The 20,152-nt window shown below is 42.1% G+C and overlaps 2 protein-coding genes across 6 annotated transcripts; one reads left to right on the forward strand and one right to left on the reverse strand.

Annotated features, from left to right (window-relative positions):
- Positions 1-56: 56 nt before the first annotated feature.
- LOC108598378 lies at positions 57-16,012 on the forward strand. Of its 5 annotated transcripts, XM_033293568.1 has the most exons (9): positions 57-264; positions 940-1,179; positions 4,686-7,341; positions 7,799-8,274; positions 8,340-8,532; positions 8,597-13,657; positions 13,692-15,214; positions 15,273-15,486; positions 15,544-16,012. In XM_033293568.1, the coding sequence occupies exons 3-8, from the start codon at positions 5,384-5,386 to the stop codon at positions 15,452-15,454; spliced, it is 9,393 nt and encodes a 3,130-aa protein (XP_033149459.1). In that variant the 5' UTR covers positions 57-264; positions 940-1,179; positions 4,686-5,383; the 3' UTR covers positions 15,455-15,486; positions 15,544-16,012. The 5 variants fall into 5 exon arrangements, with proteins under 5 accessions (XP_033149459.1, XP_033149456.1, XP_033149455.1 ...); XM_033293565.1 differs by lacking the exons at positions 15,273-15,486; positions 15,544-16,012 and having other exon boundaries at positions 57-310; positions 943-1,179; positions 8,597-13,912; XM_033293564.1 differs by lacking the exons at positions 15,273-15,486; positions 15,544-16,012 and having other exon boundaries at positions 925-1,179; positions 8,597-13,912.
- Positions 16,013-18,054: 2,042 nt separating this feature from the next.
- Positions 18,055-20,094, reverse strand: LOC108598361 (digestive cysteine proteinase 1). The gene is made up of 3 exons (XM_017984982.2): positions 19,984-20,094; positions 18,797-19,789; positions 18,055-18,734 (listed from the first exon to the last, which is right to left on the reverse strand). The coding sequence occupies exons 1-3, from the start codon at positions 20,030-20,032 to the stop codon at positions 18,124-18,126; spliced, it is 1,653 nt and encodes a 550-aa protein (XP_017840471.2). The 5' UTR covers positions 20,033-20,094; the 3' UTR covers positions 18,055-18,123.
- Positions 20,095-20,152: the final 58 nt, after the last annotated feature.

Genomic DNA, 20,152 nt, shown 5'->3' on the forward strand with positions numbered 1-20,152 from the left:
TCTAGTCTATCGATGTTGTATCAACATCTGTACCACCTTTAGTAAGAAGAAGAGTCGATTGTAACGCGGAGCGTGTAACGCGTTTAGAGGTGTAAAATCAACAAATAAAATATAAAAAATATTTCCGCGCACTGTGCTTAAGTGCAGTTAACGCAACATTATAAAATGTAATAGTAAAACGTGTTAGTTTTCCCGTTTAAGATAGCTGAAAAGTATATCTTATTAGCGTGTTGGGAAAAGTGGAAAAAACACAGGACACGAAAGGTAAAATACGTGCAAAGCGTAAGTGGGAGCGAGATGCCATAATAGTGTGCGTGTGTAGAAAACGAAGCTAGGCACAAAATGTAATCAAAAATTGTTCAAATGTCCGAAGTTATATTTTTATCGTACATCACACATAACTGTCTTGTTTTTTTTTATCAGGTCTGAGATATAATACTAACATTTGCAAAGTAATGATTCTAAGAATAGCATGCTAGTATACTTTCATGAATTATAGCTAGTTATATTGTTATTAACTTGAGTCTTAACCTGCTTAAAGTGTGATGAAAAATCAAATGTAAATTTTTTGTGTATATGAGCGGCATATCCGTGTATAGGATTTACATTTTTGGATACATAGGTACATATTTCGGTGGCGCCGTATACATATCTATATGTATCGGAGAGACGGAAAGACAAAACGGAACGTACAGCACTAAAAAGTACACACACTACGGAAGAGGTTTAAAAGAAAAATAGATGTGTAAGAAGAAGAGTAACGAACAAAAAATAACAGAACGGCTAAGCTATATTTTACTACAGACGGTGCAGTCAGTTGTCTCGCTCCTGCATATGCCAAGTATGTGTTTTTCTTCCTCTTCCACTTTCCGTTGTGTTTCTTATGCCATACGTATTAATAATAAAATTGATTAATCAAAGTAGAAACGTTTATTTTAGCAGGTAGCAAACGTAAAGACAACAACGCTGTTCACATTAAATACAAACCTATAAACCATTTTCAAGTGAGTGTGCCTTAAAATGGCTAAATTGTGAGAAAAAAAACATAAACAAGTGCATACCGATAATATTATTGTTTGAAATAAAGTCAAATCAAGCATTGAAACCCAAATTTTGAATTTGCCATTTATAAACATGTGTTGTGCATTATCAAGTGAGATTATAACATAAACATAAACGGTGAGTAAATAAAGCTAAGTCCTGTAGGGGGGGAAAAAACAACGCGCGCGTAATTCCTATAACTCCAATTGACAATACCCTAATGCTGAGGCGTTCTTGGTCTTTTAGCACATAATCTACATAAATCTATTTAGTGTTAATTAATGATAAAATTATATGCCAAATGTTTATAACTTTTGTGCTATATCGTTTTTGGTCAATTTTTTCACGTTGAGTGGGCGCCATATTTAATTTCGTACTTTTCCCAAAGCTTACACTATACCTTGCTCGCTCAAACTTACGCCTTCGTGGTATACCTTGCGCGTTCATTTGTTTTGCTCGCTATTCTCTTTTGTGCAACGTGAAGTTAGATGTGCGTAATTGGGTTCTGCTAGAGTTGCCAGATAGGCAAAGTGTTTCAGAAATACATACATATTTATATTATAAACTTATTGGCAAATAAAAAACGACAAGCGGTTTATTTTCCATTTGTATTTATGTACAAAACGAAAAAGTTTCATTAACAAATCCATATGTATAAATGTACATATACCATGTAATACATTCAAAAGCATGTATCTATGTACACTTGAGTTTCTAGTTGGACATGCGCAAAAGCTAAAGATTATTTAAAAAAAATAAAACGTATTTGATAAATAATTACATACGAATGTATGTATTTATTTCATATATTGTGCACGTTTTGACATAAAGCATAATGCGACATTCCCGCCATGTTGGAATCTCGTATCATATAGATTTTTAGAATGTTAAAACAGCACCGCCGTCAATTAGATTTTTTTTCCTATTTTCTTCTTTACTTTACTATTTCTGCTGTACACTCCAAGCGTGTGTTATGTTTTCGTCAAACGCTTTATTCACATTTCTACGTTATCCTACTTATACGCCTTGAAGTTGGCCGCTGTATCATATAGTTGTCTCGCTTGTGTGTACACTGCAACCCATTTACCGCCAATTGCTTTGCTTATGCATACGTGATTTTCTTTTTCCATTGCCTGCTTCTTATGATATGATAGTTGCTTGTCAATTTTTGTGCAAAAATGAAAGCAAAAGTTGATGGACAAGTTATAAGTTACTTCAGATTTTCTGTATATATGTATATTGCATTCGGACAATACATAAACACTGAAAAGTTCTCGAAAATTCTTCGTTGCCATCACCCCCGCCAAAAATTTGTGCATACACATTTATGTATACTAAATTCATACATATGTATGCATTAATAACTACATATGTACATATATACATAATGTATGTATAATCAAACACATGCATTGATTTATGTGTAATTCTAATGGGAAGTGGAGGATGTGTATGAAGTTTCTTAACACTGAGCTTTTACTTCGGCAACAAATGCATGCATACATATGTATGTATGAATGTACATACATATGTCTATATGCACACAAAAACATTTGAAATTGTTAGGCTGTACAAAAATTGTTTGACTGCGAAAACTTACATGTATGTATGTACATATGTATGTATGTACATATTACCCGCTATGTACAAACATTTGATATTTGCGCAACAACAATAGAAAAATACGACGCAATTAGTTGACACTAGTAGCATTAACAATCTACATTTATATTTTCGTATCTAAATACCATTGTATGTATGTGTGTATATATGTACATATATGTATCTAAATGTGGATGTAAAATATACTGTAGATTGATGGCTAGGTTGTGAGAGCTGTCCAAGTGTGTGTGTATGCATTTTTTGACGTAAAGCTCAAACAATAGGGGCCACTGACATTCCGAGCAAGAAAGAGAGAAGACACAAAGAAGCAAATGTAAATGGATCTCGGGCAAGGACTGACTGTGCTCTTATTGTGAATGAATTGTGAATATCTTTCTCTCTTACGTACACAAGCTTTGTGTTACATTTTTGATTGTATTTGTTTATGGCGCGCTTTTCAAATAATAATTGGGGTAGGGCTTCAGTATATTTATTTATTTGTTGCATGTTATTTGTTTCGACTCAAGTATTTATGTTAGTTGCATGTTTGTGTGCTTGTGTTAAAAAATAAGTGACACGAGGTTACTGCAAACACACACGAATAAAATCAATCTACAGCAGCCCATCCCAAATTGTTTGTGGCTTCTGTTATCTATGCTAGGGGCTCGTGCTATCAAGGGGCTGTTAGTTTTTGTCACTCAAATTGTGAAATTAAATCAAAAGCAAACAAATGGATTACACAATTCAATTACAATACATATATCTATATCTATCTATCTGCATATATAAACTATATATAAGTGGGTGTAAAAAATAAATCTTGTATAACTAAAACGAATGCATGAATATTTATAACACACCGTGAGGGTTGGGGTCTCAGGTTACATAAGCTCATTGACTGTTACAATTAGCAATTCCCTGCAATGCAAATTGATTGTACGTATGAGTAAGAGGAGAGAATGAGACGTACAATTTAATTGCAACTAGAAATAGTATGAGTATAATCTTAAATGAATTTACAATAGGCGCAAAATGCTTGTCAAATGAAATGGACGAAAAAGAGAGATATACTGACAACAAAAAGCAGTATATACAACAGAAAGATATATATATATACATATACATATATATATATGTATATATGTATGTACATAGCATAGATAGTTAATGCGGCAAATGCTACGATGTCGTCGACTCACCGCTGCTTTGGCTATGAATGCCGAGCCGCTGCTACTGGCGGATGCCAAGGCAAAATTAGTGCATTCACTTTTTCTACTTTGGCTTTGGTAAGCAGCACACTCACATATGCATATGTACGTGCATAGGTATCACCGTAGACATTTGTAGCTTTGTAAACACGAATGTCGAGCTAAAAAGCAAAATTGCAGTGAATTGTATTAAAATTAATATAACTTGTAGGTGGCAAAAGAAACTCAAAATAACCAAATAGCTTAGCTCAAAGATCAAAAAAATAACTGTCAAAGCTACTGTCTTAAAGCTTTTAAGATACATAGAAAAATATATATGTATGTATGTACACATCTGATGCATAATGGAATTGCTCGAGAACGCACTTTACACTGCACCTTAGTTGTGATTAGCTATATTGGCATAGAGAATGATGAGCTACAACAAATAACAGAACAGGTTTTATTTTTGCTATTGTAAAACAAAAGTGCTACATATACTAGTTCATATGCATGGGCTGGGTAAAGAGTGGCAAACGGGAGAGCTAATAAGCTTCACTATACTCACAAACTTATATACAAACGTAAACAAGCCAAGTTCATGATACATATATCACTTGGCTCTCACTTTAGGTTTAGTTTGCTATTTGTTTGATGCTATTCGCTCGCCTCATATTCGTTACAGCCGCGAAGAGCAATGCAAAAAGCACGGCGCAAAACAATCTGTGATGCGCATGCGTTACGTTTTCATTACATAAACTTGCACCTGTAAACCAACACTGAACGATAGCGTATAATCGATAACAATTTATTTACGATTTACTTATTTAAAATCCTATTTTTGTTTAATTTCAGTAAATGGACAATACAACGAAAGGACGTTTGTTAAAGTATAAAAGAAAATAAAAATTGAAATTCAGTTTCGTTGTATTGGCTACATATAAGAAGAACAATAACAACGAGTTATAATTTAAGAATAACAACATCGAGAATATTTGAACACAACTATAAGCCTTCAAAAGCCAAAGCGATCGACAAAGAAATTAATAGAGCGAGAGAGTGAGGAACGCTAAAAAAATACTACTATCTGGATACCGTTATGTTTGTAATGGCTGACAATGTAATGTGGCACAGTGTTGAAAATCGTATTTGCAATTTGAATGTGCGCCGCCTACAATTAGCAGCAGCCGCCACCAGCAGCAGCGGTCAGGCAACCGCCAACAAAGAAAGCATTTCTGGTTATGTCTTAGGCCCCCATACATTTGTTGGGGGCATTAGCAGAAGCAACAGCAACGATACAAGTAGTAACACCTCCAGCAGTTTAGCGCGGCAAAAATTATTACGGCGACAGCATAGGCAAAAGCAACATCTAGATCGGAGCATGCTCACTATGACTGTTGTGAGAAATGACTAGTAAAACAGCTAAAGGATACGCGGCAAATTTAGCACCAGTTTAAACAAGCGAAAGCCTTTCAAAGCTCCCCTCAAAACTTTTCTAATAAAGCAAAGCATATTTTAGTTTATAAGCGTGTGTCCAATTAATTTTCGTCAAGATGCCCTTGTCTACACATGATACTGTGTTCGTGGAACCCGTAGGTAACAGTAACAGCAGCGGCACTAACAACACCAGCAGCAGCCGCATTACTGTTGCTACTTCACAACAACAGCAACAGCAGCAGCAGCCGCCACACATTGTCATCGATGGCAGCAGCATCTCAACGCAAGCGCAACTTAAACGCATCATGCAGCGTCGAATGTCCATACAGCCGCAGTCGACGCAAAAGTACGCCGTGCGTACAACAACAGCAGCAGCAGCGCAACAGCAACACGAGTTGCTGAATCCACAAATCTATAAAATTGTCACTACCGATGGCAGCACCAGCAATGTTATTATCGATACCTCTGCAACAGCGCCACCGCACAGTTCTAAGTTACTGCTCAGCAATCTCACGGTGCTCTCCAAGCAGGCACCAACAAATCAACCAAACCAACAGCAGGTCAATTATCTAGGCGCTAAGAGCTTGCCATATGTTACAGCCACACCTGCTGTCAAACACCAGCAGCAACAGCAGCAGCAACAGAAGTTCACCAGCATTAGCGCCTACAAGGCAACAGGCGCAAAGCAGTTGCAAGGCTATCAAGCACAGCCGCCATCAACGACTGCGAACACAACGCCACTTATGCAAAAAGTAACTCTGGGCTCACGTGTTGTTACACGGTTGCAATCGTATGTGCCGCCACAGCATCAGCACACGCCACAGATACTTGTGCAACCGGCAGCAATGCAGCAAAAGTATGTAAATGCTGGTGTCAATAGGCCGGCCATAACAACAACAGCGGGTAGCGCGGCTACGGCATTGCTTAAGCGAGGTAATCAGAAGATCACAGTCAAAAGTGTTGGCAACATGTTGCAGCAGCAACAACAACAACAGCAGCAGCAACAACAGCAACAGTTGCAACAGCAGCAACTTAAAGCTTTCATATCTGCACAGCAGCCAACGCACAAAACGACCGTCAAAGCAAAGTTAGTCAAGCAAGGCACCAACACTGTGGCGAACACCTTGTCACAGGGGCAACAGCTACAACAACAACAGACCAACACTTATGCCAAGCAGCAATTGACTGTTAACAAGAATGGCGCCAAGTTAACAGCATCGAGCAACAATAACAACAATAAGTATATGCTGCAACAGCAACCGCTGCAGCAATACACCGCCAATTTGCCACAAGGCACGCAGTTGCAACAAAAGACAACAAGTGCTGGCAGTTACACGTTGCAGCAAACAGGCGGCACCATCAAGTTTGTCAATTCGCACGGCACCATCATTCAGCAACAGCAGCAGCAAAAGCAACCTCAGCTGTCCAAACGCATACATTACAACAGCAACAGCAGCTGTGATAGCAACAACGAGCAGCAGCAACAACAGCAGCAGCAGCAGCAATCAAGGTCTTCAGCAGCATCATCACTTATCACCGACGATGTGATGATTGTTAATGGCACCCAGATGACCGACGAGCTTTCAGCGCGCATTTTGCAGAGCATGGCGCAAAAATCCTTTAGCCAGCAGCAGCAGCGTTTTCAGCAGCAAACGAGTAGTACAACAACAACCGCAACAAGCACGGCAACAATTTCAAGTATGCCACCGCCGCAGCCCACACAAATAGTTTACGGAAGCAATGGTACAGCTGTCCCAACATCCACAAATCTGTTGCTTACACACTATCAGGCTATGTCGCCCAGTTCCACAGCGACGCCCTCAACAACATCCACTTATCTTACAATCAATGCCAGTGGCAGTACTCCTTCGGTGAGCATACTGCCGCATGGTTTTGCCAGCGGCAGTGCCGCCATATCCTCCTATATGTCAGCCACAGCTGCACGGCGGCAATCGGTGAGCGCGCCCAGCAGTCGGGCGGGCTCGCTGGAGCGCAAGCAACTGCAGCATGAAGCGCTAAACGCACCTGTGATACGCAAGACAACGCCAAGTGTTGTAGAATATTACAAGCAAAGGTAAATAAGCTTAATATTTTATTTATTTAATTTAAATTGGTTAATTAGAAATTATAATATTTTATAAATTTATAAATATCATAAAATCTGAGACCAAACTTATTGCTTATAATTTTTAAAAAGATTGCTACATCCGAGGAAACAATTAAAATTATGTCAAACTTTTTGACTTTGAACTAGTGACTTTGAGTCAATTGTCAAACTCTAGATTTTACCGACAAATATTGGTTGTGTTTTGAATTTGTGTGACTTTTGTAAAGTAAATTTTGTTTCGAATTCTTTGTTGGGGACAATGCAGCCTCATACAGTTTGTAATTTTATCTATGGCTATCCACATCGAGCGGTGCTACATAGTATACAACGAAATATTTTATAATTCAATAATATTCGTCGGAGCAAGCAAACAAAATATTTAATTACACGCCTGGTGTGCGCTACCTTTCTTATTTCGCTGCAGCTTGAACAGCAATCCCAACAACCACAATAATAGCAACAGTACCGGGGGCAACGTCAGCGTTGTGACCGCTGGCTTAAGCAGCTTGCGTAGCAGTGGCAATAGTCTTAGTCTGCCACAATTGGCGCCAGTCCATATTGCAGATATGCCGTTGATGATGAAACAACAGCAGTTGCAGCAGCAGCAACAGCAACAACAACAGCAGCAGCTATCTGCCAATGAAGAGGAATTGTACATTGAAGAAGTGCGTCCAGTGCCAGTCCAAACGCAGGATCTGCGTTTACAGCAGTTGCATGCCATGATGCAAGATCATACCTATGCCTCACAGCAGCAAAATCAACAGTCCAATGTACACCAACAACCGCAGCTGCAGCAGCAGCAGCAGCAGGCCCAACAATGGTCACTTGGTGGCGTTGGTGTTACTGTACCTGTCGCTGTTACGCCCACCACACCAGTTGGCAGTTACTATGGACAGCAATGTGAGTAAAATAATGGTTTTCAATTTAACAATTACTTATTATATTGTTTTGAACTGTTATTGCAGTTGCACGGCATGTGAATGATGACGATGCACACTCGGCCATCAGCGGCAGCTCCCGTTTAGCTGGCGTCGATATTGATCCCGGCGAGGAGACGGAAACTGCACCTGAAGCCGAAGCCGAGGATGATTCAGTAACTCGTTGTATTTGTGAGCTGACCCATGATGATGGTTACATGATTTGCTGCGACAAGTGCTCGTAAGTAGCTGCATTTATAGCGGACTTTAACCCCTAACCAACATAATTCGAATTCTCGTAACAGCGCCTGGCAGCACGTCGACTGCATGGGTATTGACCGTCTAAACATACCGGAGGAGTATCAATGTGAGTTGTGTCAACCCAGAGCCGTGGATAAGGCACGCGCACGCGCGTTGCAACGTCAGAAGCGCAAGGAACACATGTTGCTGGTGGCTACACAGGCGGCTAATGGTGTTGCAACCGCTGCGGCGAATGCTGCTGCTGCTGCTGCTAACGCTGCCGCCGCCGCTGCAGCAGCGGCTAATGGTGGTGCAGTAGGTAGTAGCATGCCCATTGGGCAAACAGGCGGAGCCACTTACAATCAAGAACTGCAGCATCTGTGCGGCGGTTCTGCTAGCTTAAATGGCAGCTTTGCCAAGAAAACAAAGAAAACCAAAGATGCTGCTGCGGCAGCTACGCTTAAGAAAAGTAAGAAAGCTGGCGATAAGCTATCTAACAGCGGCGTCGGCACGGCAAGCGGCGCAGCTAGCAATAAGACCACCAAGAAAAACAGTAAGCGCAAGACTAAATCCAGCGGCGATGGCAGTGGTGGCGGAAGTGGCAACAGCACTGCGCTAACCGCCGCCGAGAAACATGCCGCGAATTTACGCCTATGGATTGAGCACTATGAGTACGCTGTGACCAATCATTACTCACCCGAACTGCGTGCGCGTCTGCATGCCATACAAAAGCAGCCCAGTCTGCTGCAGAGCATACAGAATACGGAGAATAAAGCATTGCGTTTGATTGCTAGCGGGAGCGGTGGCGGCGAACTGGAGAAACGTGCTCAGCTTATACCTTATGCTGGCGCTAAGGTGCTCATCAGTAGCGTCGATCTGGCACCCAATGCGCCTATTCATGAGCTGCGGGGCAAGTATATGCTCACCACACAGTTTCGCACACAGAACCCCACGGTCAACATGAATACGCCGCCGCCAAGCAATTATCTTAATAGCTTCAAAGTGCATAAGACGCCAGGACAGTTTGTCTTCTTCTATCAGTTGCCGGGCGTGGAGACGCCGATGCAAACGCTGGCGCAGCAGGGCAACCAACAGCCCACACCACCATTGCCCGCTTATTTGAAAGGGCCAGAAGTCTGCGTGGATACCCGCACCTATGGCAACAATGCGCGCTTTGTGCGTCGCTCGTGTCGACCCAATGCGGAGTTGCAGCATTACTTTGAAAAGGGCACATTGCATCTGTATATTGTGGCACTGACGCACATACGCGCCCAGACCGAGATTACCGTGCGACACGAACCTCATGATTTGGCTGCAGTCGAGCACAAGAAATCCCACTCTGCTGTCATACAGCCAACAAGCACACGCTGCGCTTGTGATCTGGGTGGCGATTGTCTCTTCGCTTTGCCGTTGGCTGTACAGCAGCAACTGCAGGCGCCACCCACGCAACCGCGTAGCAGTCATCGCAACAAGACTTCAGCAGCAGCAGCAGCCGCAGCGGCAGCCAATAGCGCTGCTGCTATACAGCTTACTATGGGCGGCTTGGCTAACAGCAACAATGCGGCGGTAGCAGCAGCAGCTGCAGCAGCGGCAGCCACAGCACGCAATCGATCAACATCCTCGAGTGGTGAGAGTAGCAGCCAAATGGGCATTAATAGTCCGCAGCTGAGTCAACTGAATTTGGGTTTTAAGTCTCATGGAGGTCCAGTTGCTGCTGGTGCGACAACAGCTGCAGCAGCCGCTGCTCTGCTTTGCAACAACAACAGCAACAACTCATGCTCTGTATCAATGTCCAGTGTGTTGCATGACTCGGGCATATGCACATCCTCGTCATCGCCATCAGTATCGATACCTTCGCCTACGCCCACCCAACTGCAATCGCCAACATTACAACAACAACATCAACAGCAGACTTTGTTACTACAGCGCAGTCCAACGCAACAGCAACAACAGATATTGGCGGCATTGCCTACGCCTATGCTGCTGTCACCGTTACCTAAGCCCACTGTTATAACGCAAATACAACCATCGTTGTTACAGCAGCAGCAACAAAAGCAACAACAACAGCAGCAGCAGCAACAGTCGCAGGAGCCGCTGGCGGTCATTGCAGCTGTAGCAGCCGCGCAGTCCCCAATAACGTACTATGTGCAGCCACAACAAAAACTGCTTCAGCAACCACAACAACAACTGCTTCAGCAACCACAACAACAACCGCAGGAGCAGCCTCAACAACAACAGCAGCAGCAGCAACAGCAGCAGCAGCAACAGCAGCAGCAGCAGCAACAACAGCAGCAACAGCAGCAGCAGCAACAACAGCAGCAGCAACAAAAGTTCGTACAGCAACAGTTGCAGCAACAGCAACAATTGCCGGAAGATGCACGTCTAGCAGTTAGTGCATTACAATCTTTGCATGTAGCGCCTACTACTCATGTTATTACGCCTATCAAGCCACAGCCACAATTGCAACAACAACCACAACAACAGCAACCATTGCAACAACAGCAGCACCAGCAGCCGCCACCAATGCAACAGCAGCAACAAGCAAAGAAAATTGTTTATCAGCAGGTAGTGGTTACGCCCACTAAAACTCCTACCAAACTGACACTTACAGCAAATAACAACAACAATGCGACACCAACAGCGCGAAAAACGCCAGCCAAGAATTCAGCAACAACAGCAGCAATAACAACCGCACTTGTCGCCAAGCAGGATGATGCAAAAATAACAACCACAACTGCGACGACGCCAACGGCAGGCAGTGTCAACAATACTTCAACACCAGTTGCTACCAAGAAGGATAAACCGAAGTCACGCGAGGAACGCAAGCTGGAGGCCATACTGCGTGCCATTGACAAAATGGAAAAGCAAGAGGCGCGTGGCAAGAAAGCAGCGGACAGCAGCCGGCAGGGTGGCAATAATAGTGTCAGCGGTGGCAAGCAGCGGTCAAGCAATTCGCCAGCCTCACCGCGCAAACGTAATACAAGCAGCAATTCCATAAGCGAATCGACAGATGGCTCCAGTGTGACTCCAGGCACACCTACAACCAGTAACAACAACAGCAACAATAGTTTAACAGCGCGTCGCAATAAAAAGAAGCGCAAAGTAAGTCGCAGCAACAATAACAATAATAATAATAATAACAACAATAAGCGACGCAAGAGCTATAACGAATCCGATGCTGAGTCGCACAACGAAGCCGAACTTATCTCAACTGGGCAGCATCAATTACAACAACTGGATAGCAACACAGCCCAGCAACAGCAATCAGCTGATCAAGCAGCTGGTTTATTGCTGGCGCTGGCGCACAACAATTGCGACTTGAGCAATGTCGGCTTCAAATCGCCAGCAAGAGCGGCACCACAGTCTTCGGTGAGCAGCGCTTGTCTGTTGATTGAGGCTGCCATGGGGCCGTTAGAGCAGCAACCACAGCAAACTGAGTTTAAGTATCCACCAGGTGGCACCAAAACCAAAAAGGCGCTCATGTCCAGCTGGTTTTTGCAGTCGGAGCAATGTGAGCAACAGCAGCCGTCGGGCCTAGATAGTCTGGTACAAGCAGCAATGAGCGAGATTAATGGCTCACGTGAGCAGCTTGTTGAGCCCGCTTCGGAATCAGCTGTTTTTAAGGTTGAGCATTTTATACACCAGGCTGAAGGCACGGAACGCTCGCAATTGCAGTTGCCGTTAAACAACTCGTCGGTGAAGAAGCGCTGGCTGCGCCAGGCCATCAGCGAAGAGACCACGGACGAGGGGCAATCGCAGACGCTCACGCCCGTAACGACGCCCACCACAAGCGTATCGCCCTTGCAGCAGCAGCAGCAGCAGCAGCAACAACAACAAACACCACCGTTGCTGTCGAACGGCTTTAGCACGCCGCTAAAGAAGCGACGGCTTGTGGTCATCAGCAATGGCGAGATGGAGTTGGAGTCGACTGCCGATGAGCCACATATCGATGTCATTGGCAGCGCTGGCGAGGAGGAGCACAAATTGGAGAAGCAGCAGTTGAAGATTGAGACACAGTCAGAGCAGCAGTTGCAGCACTTGGAGCAAGATGATGATGTGGATATATTGCGCTCGCCTAGTCCAGGAGCACAGCAAATTATGGCCGAGGATAATTTGGTGAAAATTGAGCCTGAGGATACAAGCGCTGCTGCGGAGGATGTCAAAATCGATGTAGAGCGCGAGGAAAGTCAGGCATGCGATAAGTTTGAGGAAATGCTCAAGGTGAAGCGCGAGACAGAGGAACAGCAGCAACAGGAGCAGCAACAACAACAGCAACTTAAGCCAGAGCAAGCGCCCGATCAAAATGTGCAAGTGGAGCATAAAGAGGAGCCAAAGCCGCTGGTTAAACCAGAAATACTACCAGCCAAGATGGAGCCGTTGCCAGAGCCGAAGCCAGGTGAATCGCTGCTGCGTTCAACAGCAACTGTTAATATAACAAGTGCAGCAGCAACTGTAACAAGTGCAGTAGCCGCAGCAACAACAATGGCCACAATGACGCTAGGGGATTCAGTTAAAGCAGCTATAAAGGCACGTGCACCAGTGCTTAAAGAGGAGGAGATGCCAGCCAAGAAGAAAGCAAAACTCGAAGCAGCGACAACTATTGCTGTGAGCACGACAGCAATTGGCGTTGCAGCAAGCACAGCGTCAGTAACTACAACTGCTGCAATTTCGCCAACAGCAACTACGACAATAGCAGCACCTGCAGCAGCAACAATGACAACAATAACAGCCAGCAGCAACAATCTAACTGAGCTCGATATACGAGAACGTTTATTGTCCTTCCACGCAGCCAATATTTCGTACCTGCAATCCCGCAATAAAAAGCCCACCAGTGCCAACTCTAGCAAAACCAATAGCAATAGCAACAATAATGACAGTATGAATGTTGCTAAAAAGCCTAGCAAGGCGAAGGATGAAAAGCGCGAGCGTGAGAAGCAACTGAAGAAGTCGAAAAAGGATAAAAAGAAATCCAAGGATAAGGATAAGCAAAAGGCAGCAACAATTGCGGCACTGGTATTGCCAGAGCTGAAAAAGAAAGCATCCAAGGAGAGCAAACAACCATTAGCAGCAATACCAACAGTTGCCACACCCACCGCCAATGGCAAGGCCAAGCACATGAGCAATCTGCACGAGCAAATGCATCAGCAGCAGCAGCAGCAGCAAACAGCAACAACAATCTACGCTGCGTCGTCGCACAATGTCAATGTGTGTTACGCCTGCCGCACCAACTGTGGCAACAACAATTCCAACAACGCCCATAGCAGCAGCAAAGAAGCGGCAAACCAACTTTGAGCAAGAGCTAACCAAGCCCAACAATCAGATACTTAGCAGCAGTTTGTTGTTAAATAGCACCAAGGCAACACAACAGCAGCAGCAACTGCCGGCTGTATCAGCTACTGCAGCGGCGACTGCTATGCCACAGCAACAGCATCGCAAAGAGAATCATCATCATCACCATCATCAGCAGGAGACAGCGGTGGGGACAGGTACAGCAGCAACCATGACCTTGGCTCAGGCCATTGCCAGCGGCAAGTTGACGGCTATTAGCCGACGGCGCGAGTCCATGTGCGGCAGTCGCCAGCAAGCAGCGTTGATAGCTGCTGCGCTCAAGAAGGAAAAGAAGGAGAAAAAGAAGAGCAAGAAAAAGGAGCGCGAAAAGAAGGATAAGCAAAAGAGCAAAGAGAAAACAAAGGACAAAGATGCCAAAACAAAGAATAGCTGTCAGCCCAAGCAGCAGCTGACGACAGCAACACCAACACCAGCCACAGCAATAGCGGTAGCAACTATTGCTAAGCCTGTTTTGCCAGCAAAACCGATTTCAACACCTGCATCGATAGTTGCGGAACCCATTCCCGTGCTTATCACACAACCCACAACAATTCTGACGGCTGCCACGCCCAACGTGCCCATGGGGAACAGCGTTATTAAGCCCTTGCCATACTATAATACCATCTATGGAAAGCTGCAGGAGCCACCTAGCGCTGCGGTGGTCACAACACCGCCGACCAAAATGAATGCCACTAACAATATGCCCAGTTTAGCGGAATATCTAGAGGCAACCAAAACAAAAACAGCTGTAACTGCAACTGCAGCGTCGCCAGTGCCAGTTGCTGCCATTGCCGCTGCCGCTGCTGCTGCTGCTGCAGCAGCTGTGGAAATTATGCCCCCGCCAGCAACAACGCCGCTGAAGCTTTACACGCGTACTGCCAGCCATGATCCACGCTTGAATCCCATGCTGACAGTGCCTGAGCCGGCGCCCATGCCCAAGCGTAAGCTGTCCATTAGTGAATATCGCATGCGACATCGTCCATCAGTCGATACCGCGCCCACAACTCCAACCACGCCGCCTACGGAGCGCGGCTTTGCCAAGCCACAGACGATTAACAAGTGTTCGCTGCAATCGCCGGAGCGCTACCAAGCGGCTATGCGCGAACGACGTAACTCTATAAGCGTGCACCAACTCAACAACAATAACAACAATAACAATAACAATAATAACAACAAGAAGAACAATCATCATCAGCAGCAGCAGCAGCAACCCTTGAAACATGCACATCCGCCTGTAACAGAGTCCACAACGCTGAAGAAAACTGCGCTAAGCTCACCAGCGGACACATTAAGCACTGTGAACAATCTTCTAAGCACTGCACACAGGCTGCATATGTTCGATGACAAGCCCAAAAGTAAGTCAAATGCAATTTAGCAAATTTGAAATAATAATAAATTACTGTAAAAAAATAGCTGGACACTTCAATGCCGCGCCCACATTGCTGGAACAGCAGCAGGAGAAGATGAGCGAGCGTTCCCGTTGTCTCCAGCGCACCATATCATGTGATTCTCGTGTCATTGAGCGTCTTGGCACTGTCGCCACACCTGCTGTGGACAAGTCAGCGGCTTCAGTAGCACGGCGAGATGCTGTGTAAAGAACTAAACTCAATACATGTTGATTGTGGCTGTAAGTGTTGCAATTAGCTGCAGTTGACTAGAAACCCTAATTTTGCTTTTCTTGCAGACTACGCATTTAATCTGATCCCAAGAAAGCTCTATCCCAGTACATTACACTCGAAACACACGGCAGAAACAAACAGTCATAACAATAGCAGCATCTTAACTAAAAATAACAATCGAATGTGCTAGCGTGTCTTATTTATGACATAAACTACACGATTTCCTTATTTACATAACAAAAAATGTTAGAGCAAGCCGTCAGTGAGAAAACAAATCGAAAAACAGAAAGAAAGAAGTAAACCTTATTTGTGTTGTAAGCGCTATTATTATTAACCCTATAAGAGAAAATTATTGCATACAGCTATACTAAATAATTAAACGTTTGCGAAGGATGAAGCCAAGAGAAAGAAAACCAACAGAAGCGAACAATGTAATTTTTCATAAATACACTTAAGAAAACCTTCTGCTAAACTATTTAGTTATTTAATAGTCGCGTTTTTTTCTTAACGAATCGAGTAACTCATACTTACCAAGAAATCTACTATATATACATTAATTTATATATACCTACGATAGATATATTACTATAAAATATAATATATATTATATATACAGAGAACCGTAAAAACAAAAACAAAAAATAAACAAGCGTTGAAATTTAGCAAGCTCTGTTAGTCAAACATTTTTATTTATTTTGTGTTTCGAATTACAGGCATAAGGTATTTCTTTTCTTGCTAATTTTAAGTGTCGTTTAAACTTTCCAATCTGCAAATTACTAAACAAAGAAAACTGTAAATCCTTTATTTGTATTGTAACGTAATACAGAGCTGGAACCTTAAGAGCAGAACTACATATGAATATAGTAATAAACACAAATCACAAATAACGAATGCAATACTATAAGCCAAAATGCAAATATCTTCGGCTACATCAGCAGCAACAACAGGAACCCAAAACCTTGTTTTAAATGCAATCGATTAACTGTATACATTTAAGAAAATCTAAACAATACACAACTGTAAATGGCATAGAATAGAAAAAATAATGTTAAATAACTTGTACATAGCTCTAAATATTTAGTTAGCTTTAAGTGAGAATACGCAACTAAAATGTAGGTTCAACATTGAAAAAGAGTACAAAACGCGAGTTAATTGAACGTAATCGAGAATTAAGCAGACATTAACAAAAACTAAAATATATTTACAAAAGTAAAAAGAAATGTACATACATATTAATTAGGCTATTAACGAGGCCGTCACGTATTTAGTATTAAGTTTATTAAAAGAAACCCTAAAATACATTTTTCCCTTTTTGCTTTTTACAAGATTAAATGTAATTAGCAACTAACTATCAACTATGCTTCCTTTTTACACTTGCTTTTGTTCAAGTAATCGAAATTCTTTTTTTTTTATTAAAAATTTTGTAAAAAGCAGTAAGACATGAAAAAAAAAACAACAATTTTGTGACCCTGTGAATATATATTTGTATATGTATTTAAATATTTAAAAGGAAAAACTAAAACAGTTTATAATGTTAGTTTTATTTTTTAAATATTAATTTACAAACATATATATAAATTCCTTACACCTTAAATAATTTACATAACATCATGTGTACATAACATAAACAACATTTATTAAAAAAAAATTTAAAAATTACAAAAACAACATTTTTTCCCGGGAGAGCGTGAATTTTTTAGTGTATTACTTCAAACTTTTGAGTTAATTATTATCTTTTCTACAAATGTATGTACATACTATTAAACGAGTTTTTAAATCATATAAGTGTAAAATACAAAAAGGCGATTTTATAAGAATATATATTGTTAATTTATTTAAGAACTGTATGATACTAATATTAACTAAAGTGATAAGAAACTTAAACTGACTTCTAATGAAAGAAAAAACATTGAAATGAGAAAAATATCCCAGAAATAAAAGAGTAAAACGTAAAATTGCATAAGCGATAATAATAGTGAATCCAGAAAACAAAGAATATCTTTATTGATTTGAAGTAAATTTATATGTAATCATTTTTATCGTGTAAGTAATTACATAATTTTTAAATGAAAATTTTTCATAGTAAGAGTAGAGTTTTTAGCCTTAACTTTGGTTTAACTAATGTACATTAAATATGTTAATTATTTACTAACAACAACCAACATACACACGCAGAAGTTTATAACAGATGCGTTTGTAACATAAATTAAAATGGTATGATTCTTTAACAACAAAACCACAAACAAAATTAACAAATAAAACTGAAAAAAAATTACAAAATAAAATGACAAATTATAAACAATTTAATGAAAGTCTTTACATTCATTGCTCTCGAAAATGTATATAGTTCTATATATAAACTCCAAGTCCATTTCTAGCATTTCCTCATCTGCAATAACCAGGCAGATAAAGCACAATGGAGCAAAGTGCAATCGATTGCTGCTGGTCGTTGCCATTCAAACTTATCTCTTTGTGCGTGTCTGCGCATTAGTTCAGCTTCAGATACATGCATAGCTATCTATAAAGAATACAACTTTTCCGTAAGAAATTTATTGATTACAAAGAAAAATTGCATATTGTCTTTATTGCATATATATATGTAGAGACCTTAGGGCTTGAGTATATACAAATTAAAATATTTGAAATTACATTTCCACATAAGTAGGCATGGTCATGACGCCGCAATTGTTCTTACGTGCAGACATTAAAATATAACCATCATTGCCCCAGTAGGTAGACCAGGAGTTTTTCACCAGCCAGTAATCTTCGCCATTAATAGTGCCATAACCAACTGCCAGCACCGCATGATCCAGACCATCCACATCGTTCTTGCACTCTGGCTCATAGTATACACCATGCGAGTAGAAGCTAAATGTCTTAGGTGAGGCATCAATGGCCACAGAAATTGGGCCATGCTTAAGCAGAGCCAGCTTAAAGGCATTTGGATCGTTGGAAGTGACATTTACAAAGCCTTTGATGGGCGCCACAAGCGTTACATTATTGACATGACACATGCCATCTTGACCTAGGTATGGACCATATTCCTCTTCGGTGGGCACGCCGCCTACTTGCATCATCCATTGATAGACACGGAAGTCTTCTCCGCCATCGCAGCCATTGTTGCCGTAACCCCAGGAGCAATCAATTAGTGCCTGCTGGGAAAGACGCACTAAATTGCCGCCGTTCTTAAGGAAGAAGGCACCCTCCAGATGACCAATTGTGCCAAACGACCAGCAAGAGCCGCAAACCGATTGATCTGTCGTCGAGCATTTGAATTGTTTATAAAATGGTCATATTATATGAAATGGAAGAGTTTACCCTTAACTGGCGTCACAGCGCCGTACAAGCGCCAGTCGTACTGCGATGGAATTTCGTCCTTGTGTTTGTTCACATCATAAGGAAAAGCTTTGCCGCCATTATATTTTGTAAGTGAGGGCTTGTAGCCGCGTCGTGCCTTGAGTTCATCCTCAGTTTTATCGGCCAAATGATTAACGGTTAGAGTATAGGTCAGTTTGGCACGATTTTTGGAGTGTATATACCGCAGATTTTGACGGAATATGTTCTTGCGGTATTCATGCTCGTTGTCGCTGGGATAATCCTTGCCGTGCTTGCGCTTAAAGTGATGGAATTCCTTGTCTACATGTTCATCGCTTCCCGAAATGAACTCCTTCATGGGATTAAAAGTGGCAAAATGTCCGCTACCAGGGCCAGGGAAGCCCATGCAGGTTAGATTTTCATCAATTTCAAATACTTCATTGGGTATATCGTCGTGCTCATAACTATCATAATCCAAATAATAATGATCGTAATGTGAACCCAACAGCGTATTGTAACCGCGCATCTCATAGCGCACAGGAATAGGCATACGACTTGCAGGATAGTGCGGAGACTTCTTATAACGCACCCACATTGTATAAACGTTTTTCTTTTGGCCATTGGTCTGCTCCAAACGGAATTTATCGCAGGTAAACCCCAAAAAGCTTTCGGTGCCAATTAGCTCAAAATCTTTAACATTGGGCAAGATGCTCTGTATCTCTACAGAATCTTGTTCGGTGCCGTTCACCTGCAGGCAGGTTAGCTTGTTCAGCTCATCCTTGCTTGTGACTGGCGCCAATTTAAGCGAAGTACCGTATTGACCTTCGCCCGCCAACTGATAGGTCTTCACCATGCCGCCATAGTAATCAATACGCGATCGCTTGGTACCTTTGTCGTACCAAGCATAGAAAGGCTCCGCAATCTCAGCATATGGTATGTATAGCGTACCCTTTACTATATAGTTGGGATCCCAGCGAGGTGGCTTTGTTGCATGAGCTGCAAATAAAATAATAAGATCCGTTCTTTCAGTAGCTGTAACCGGTAGCCATTGTGATTGTTATCACGCCATCTTTTCAATATATGTATGTATGTATGCATATATTCGCATATTTTTTAAAATACCGCTTGGTCTAATGTCCAGTGATTTTAGCTGTCCACAAACAGTTTTTACAATTATCTTTGCAACTTACCGCTCAGCGCTATGCCTGCTAATAGTGCCAAACACAAAAATATTCTCATTGCTATTGTGCTCAGTCTTTGTTCATAGGTAAATGCGTCTATACTTATCGAAAGTTTAAAACCAATTGAAAAGCTTTATTGAAAAACTAAGCCACGAAAGCTCGCTTCAGAACATAAAAA

The sequence above is a fragment of the Drosophila busckii genome, chromosome 3L (genome assembly GCF_011750605.1).
Source record: "Drosophila busckii strain San Diego stock center, stock number 13000-0081.31 chromosome 3L, ASM1175060v1, whole genome shotgun sequence".
Classification (NCBI taxonomy): domain Eukaryota; kingdom Metazoa; phylum Arthropoda; class Insecta; order Diptera; family Drosophilidae; genus Drosophila; species Drosophila busckii.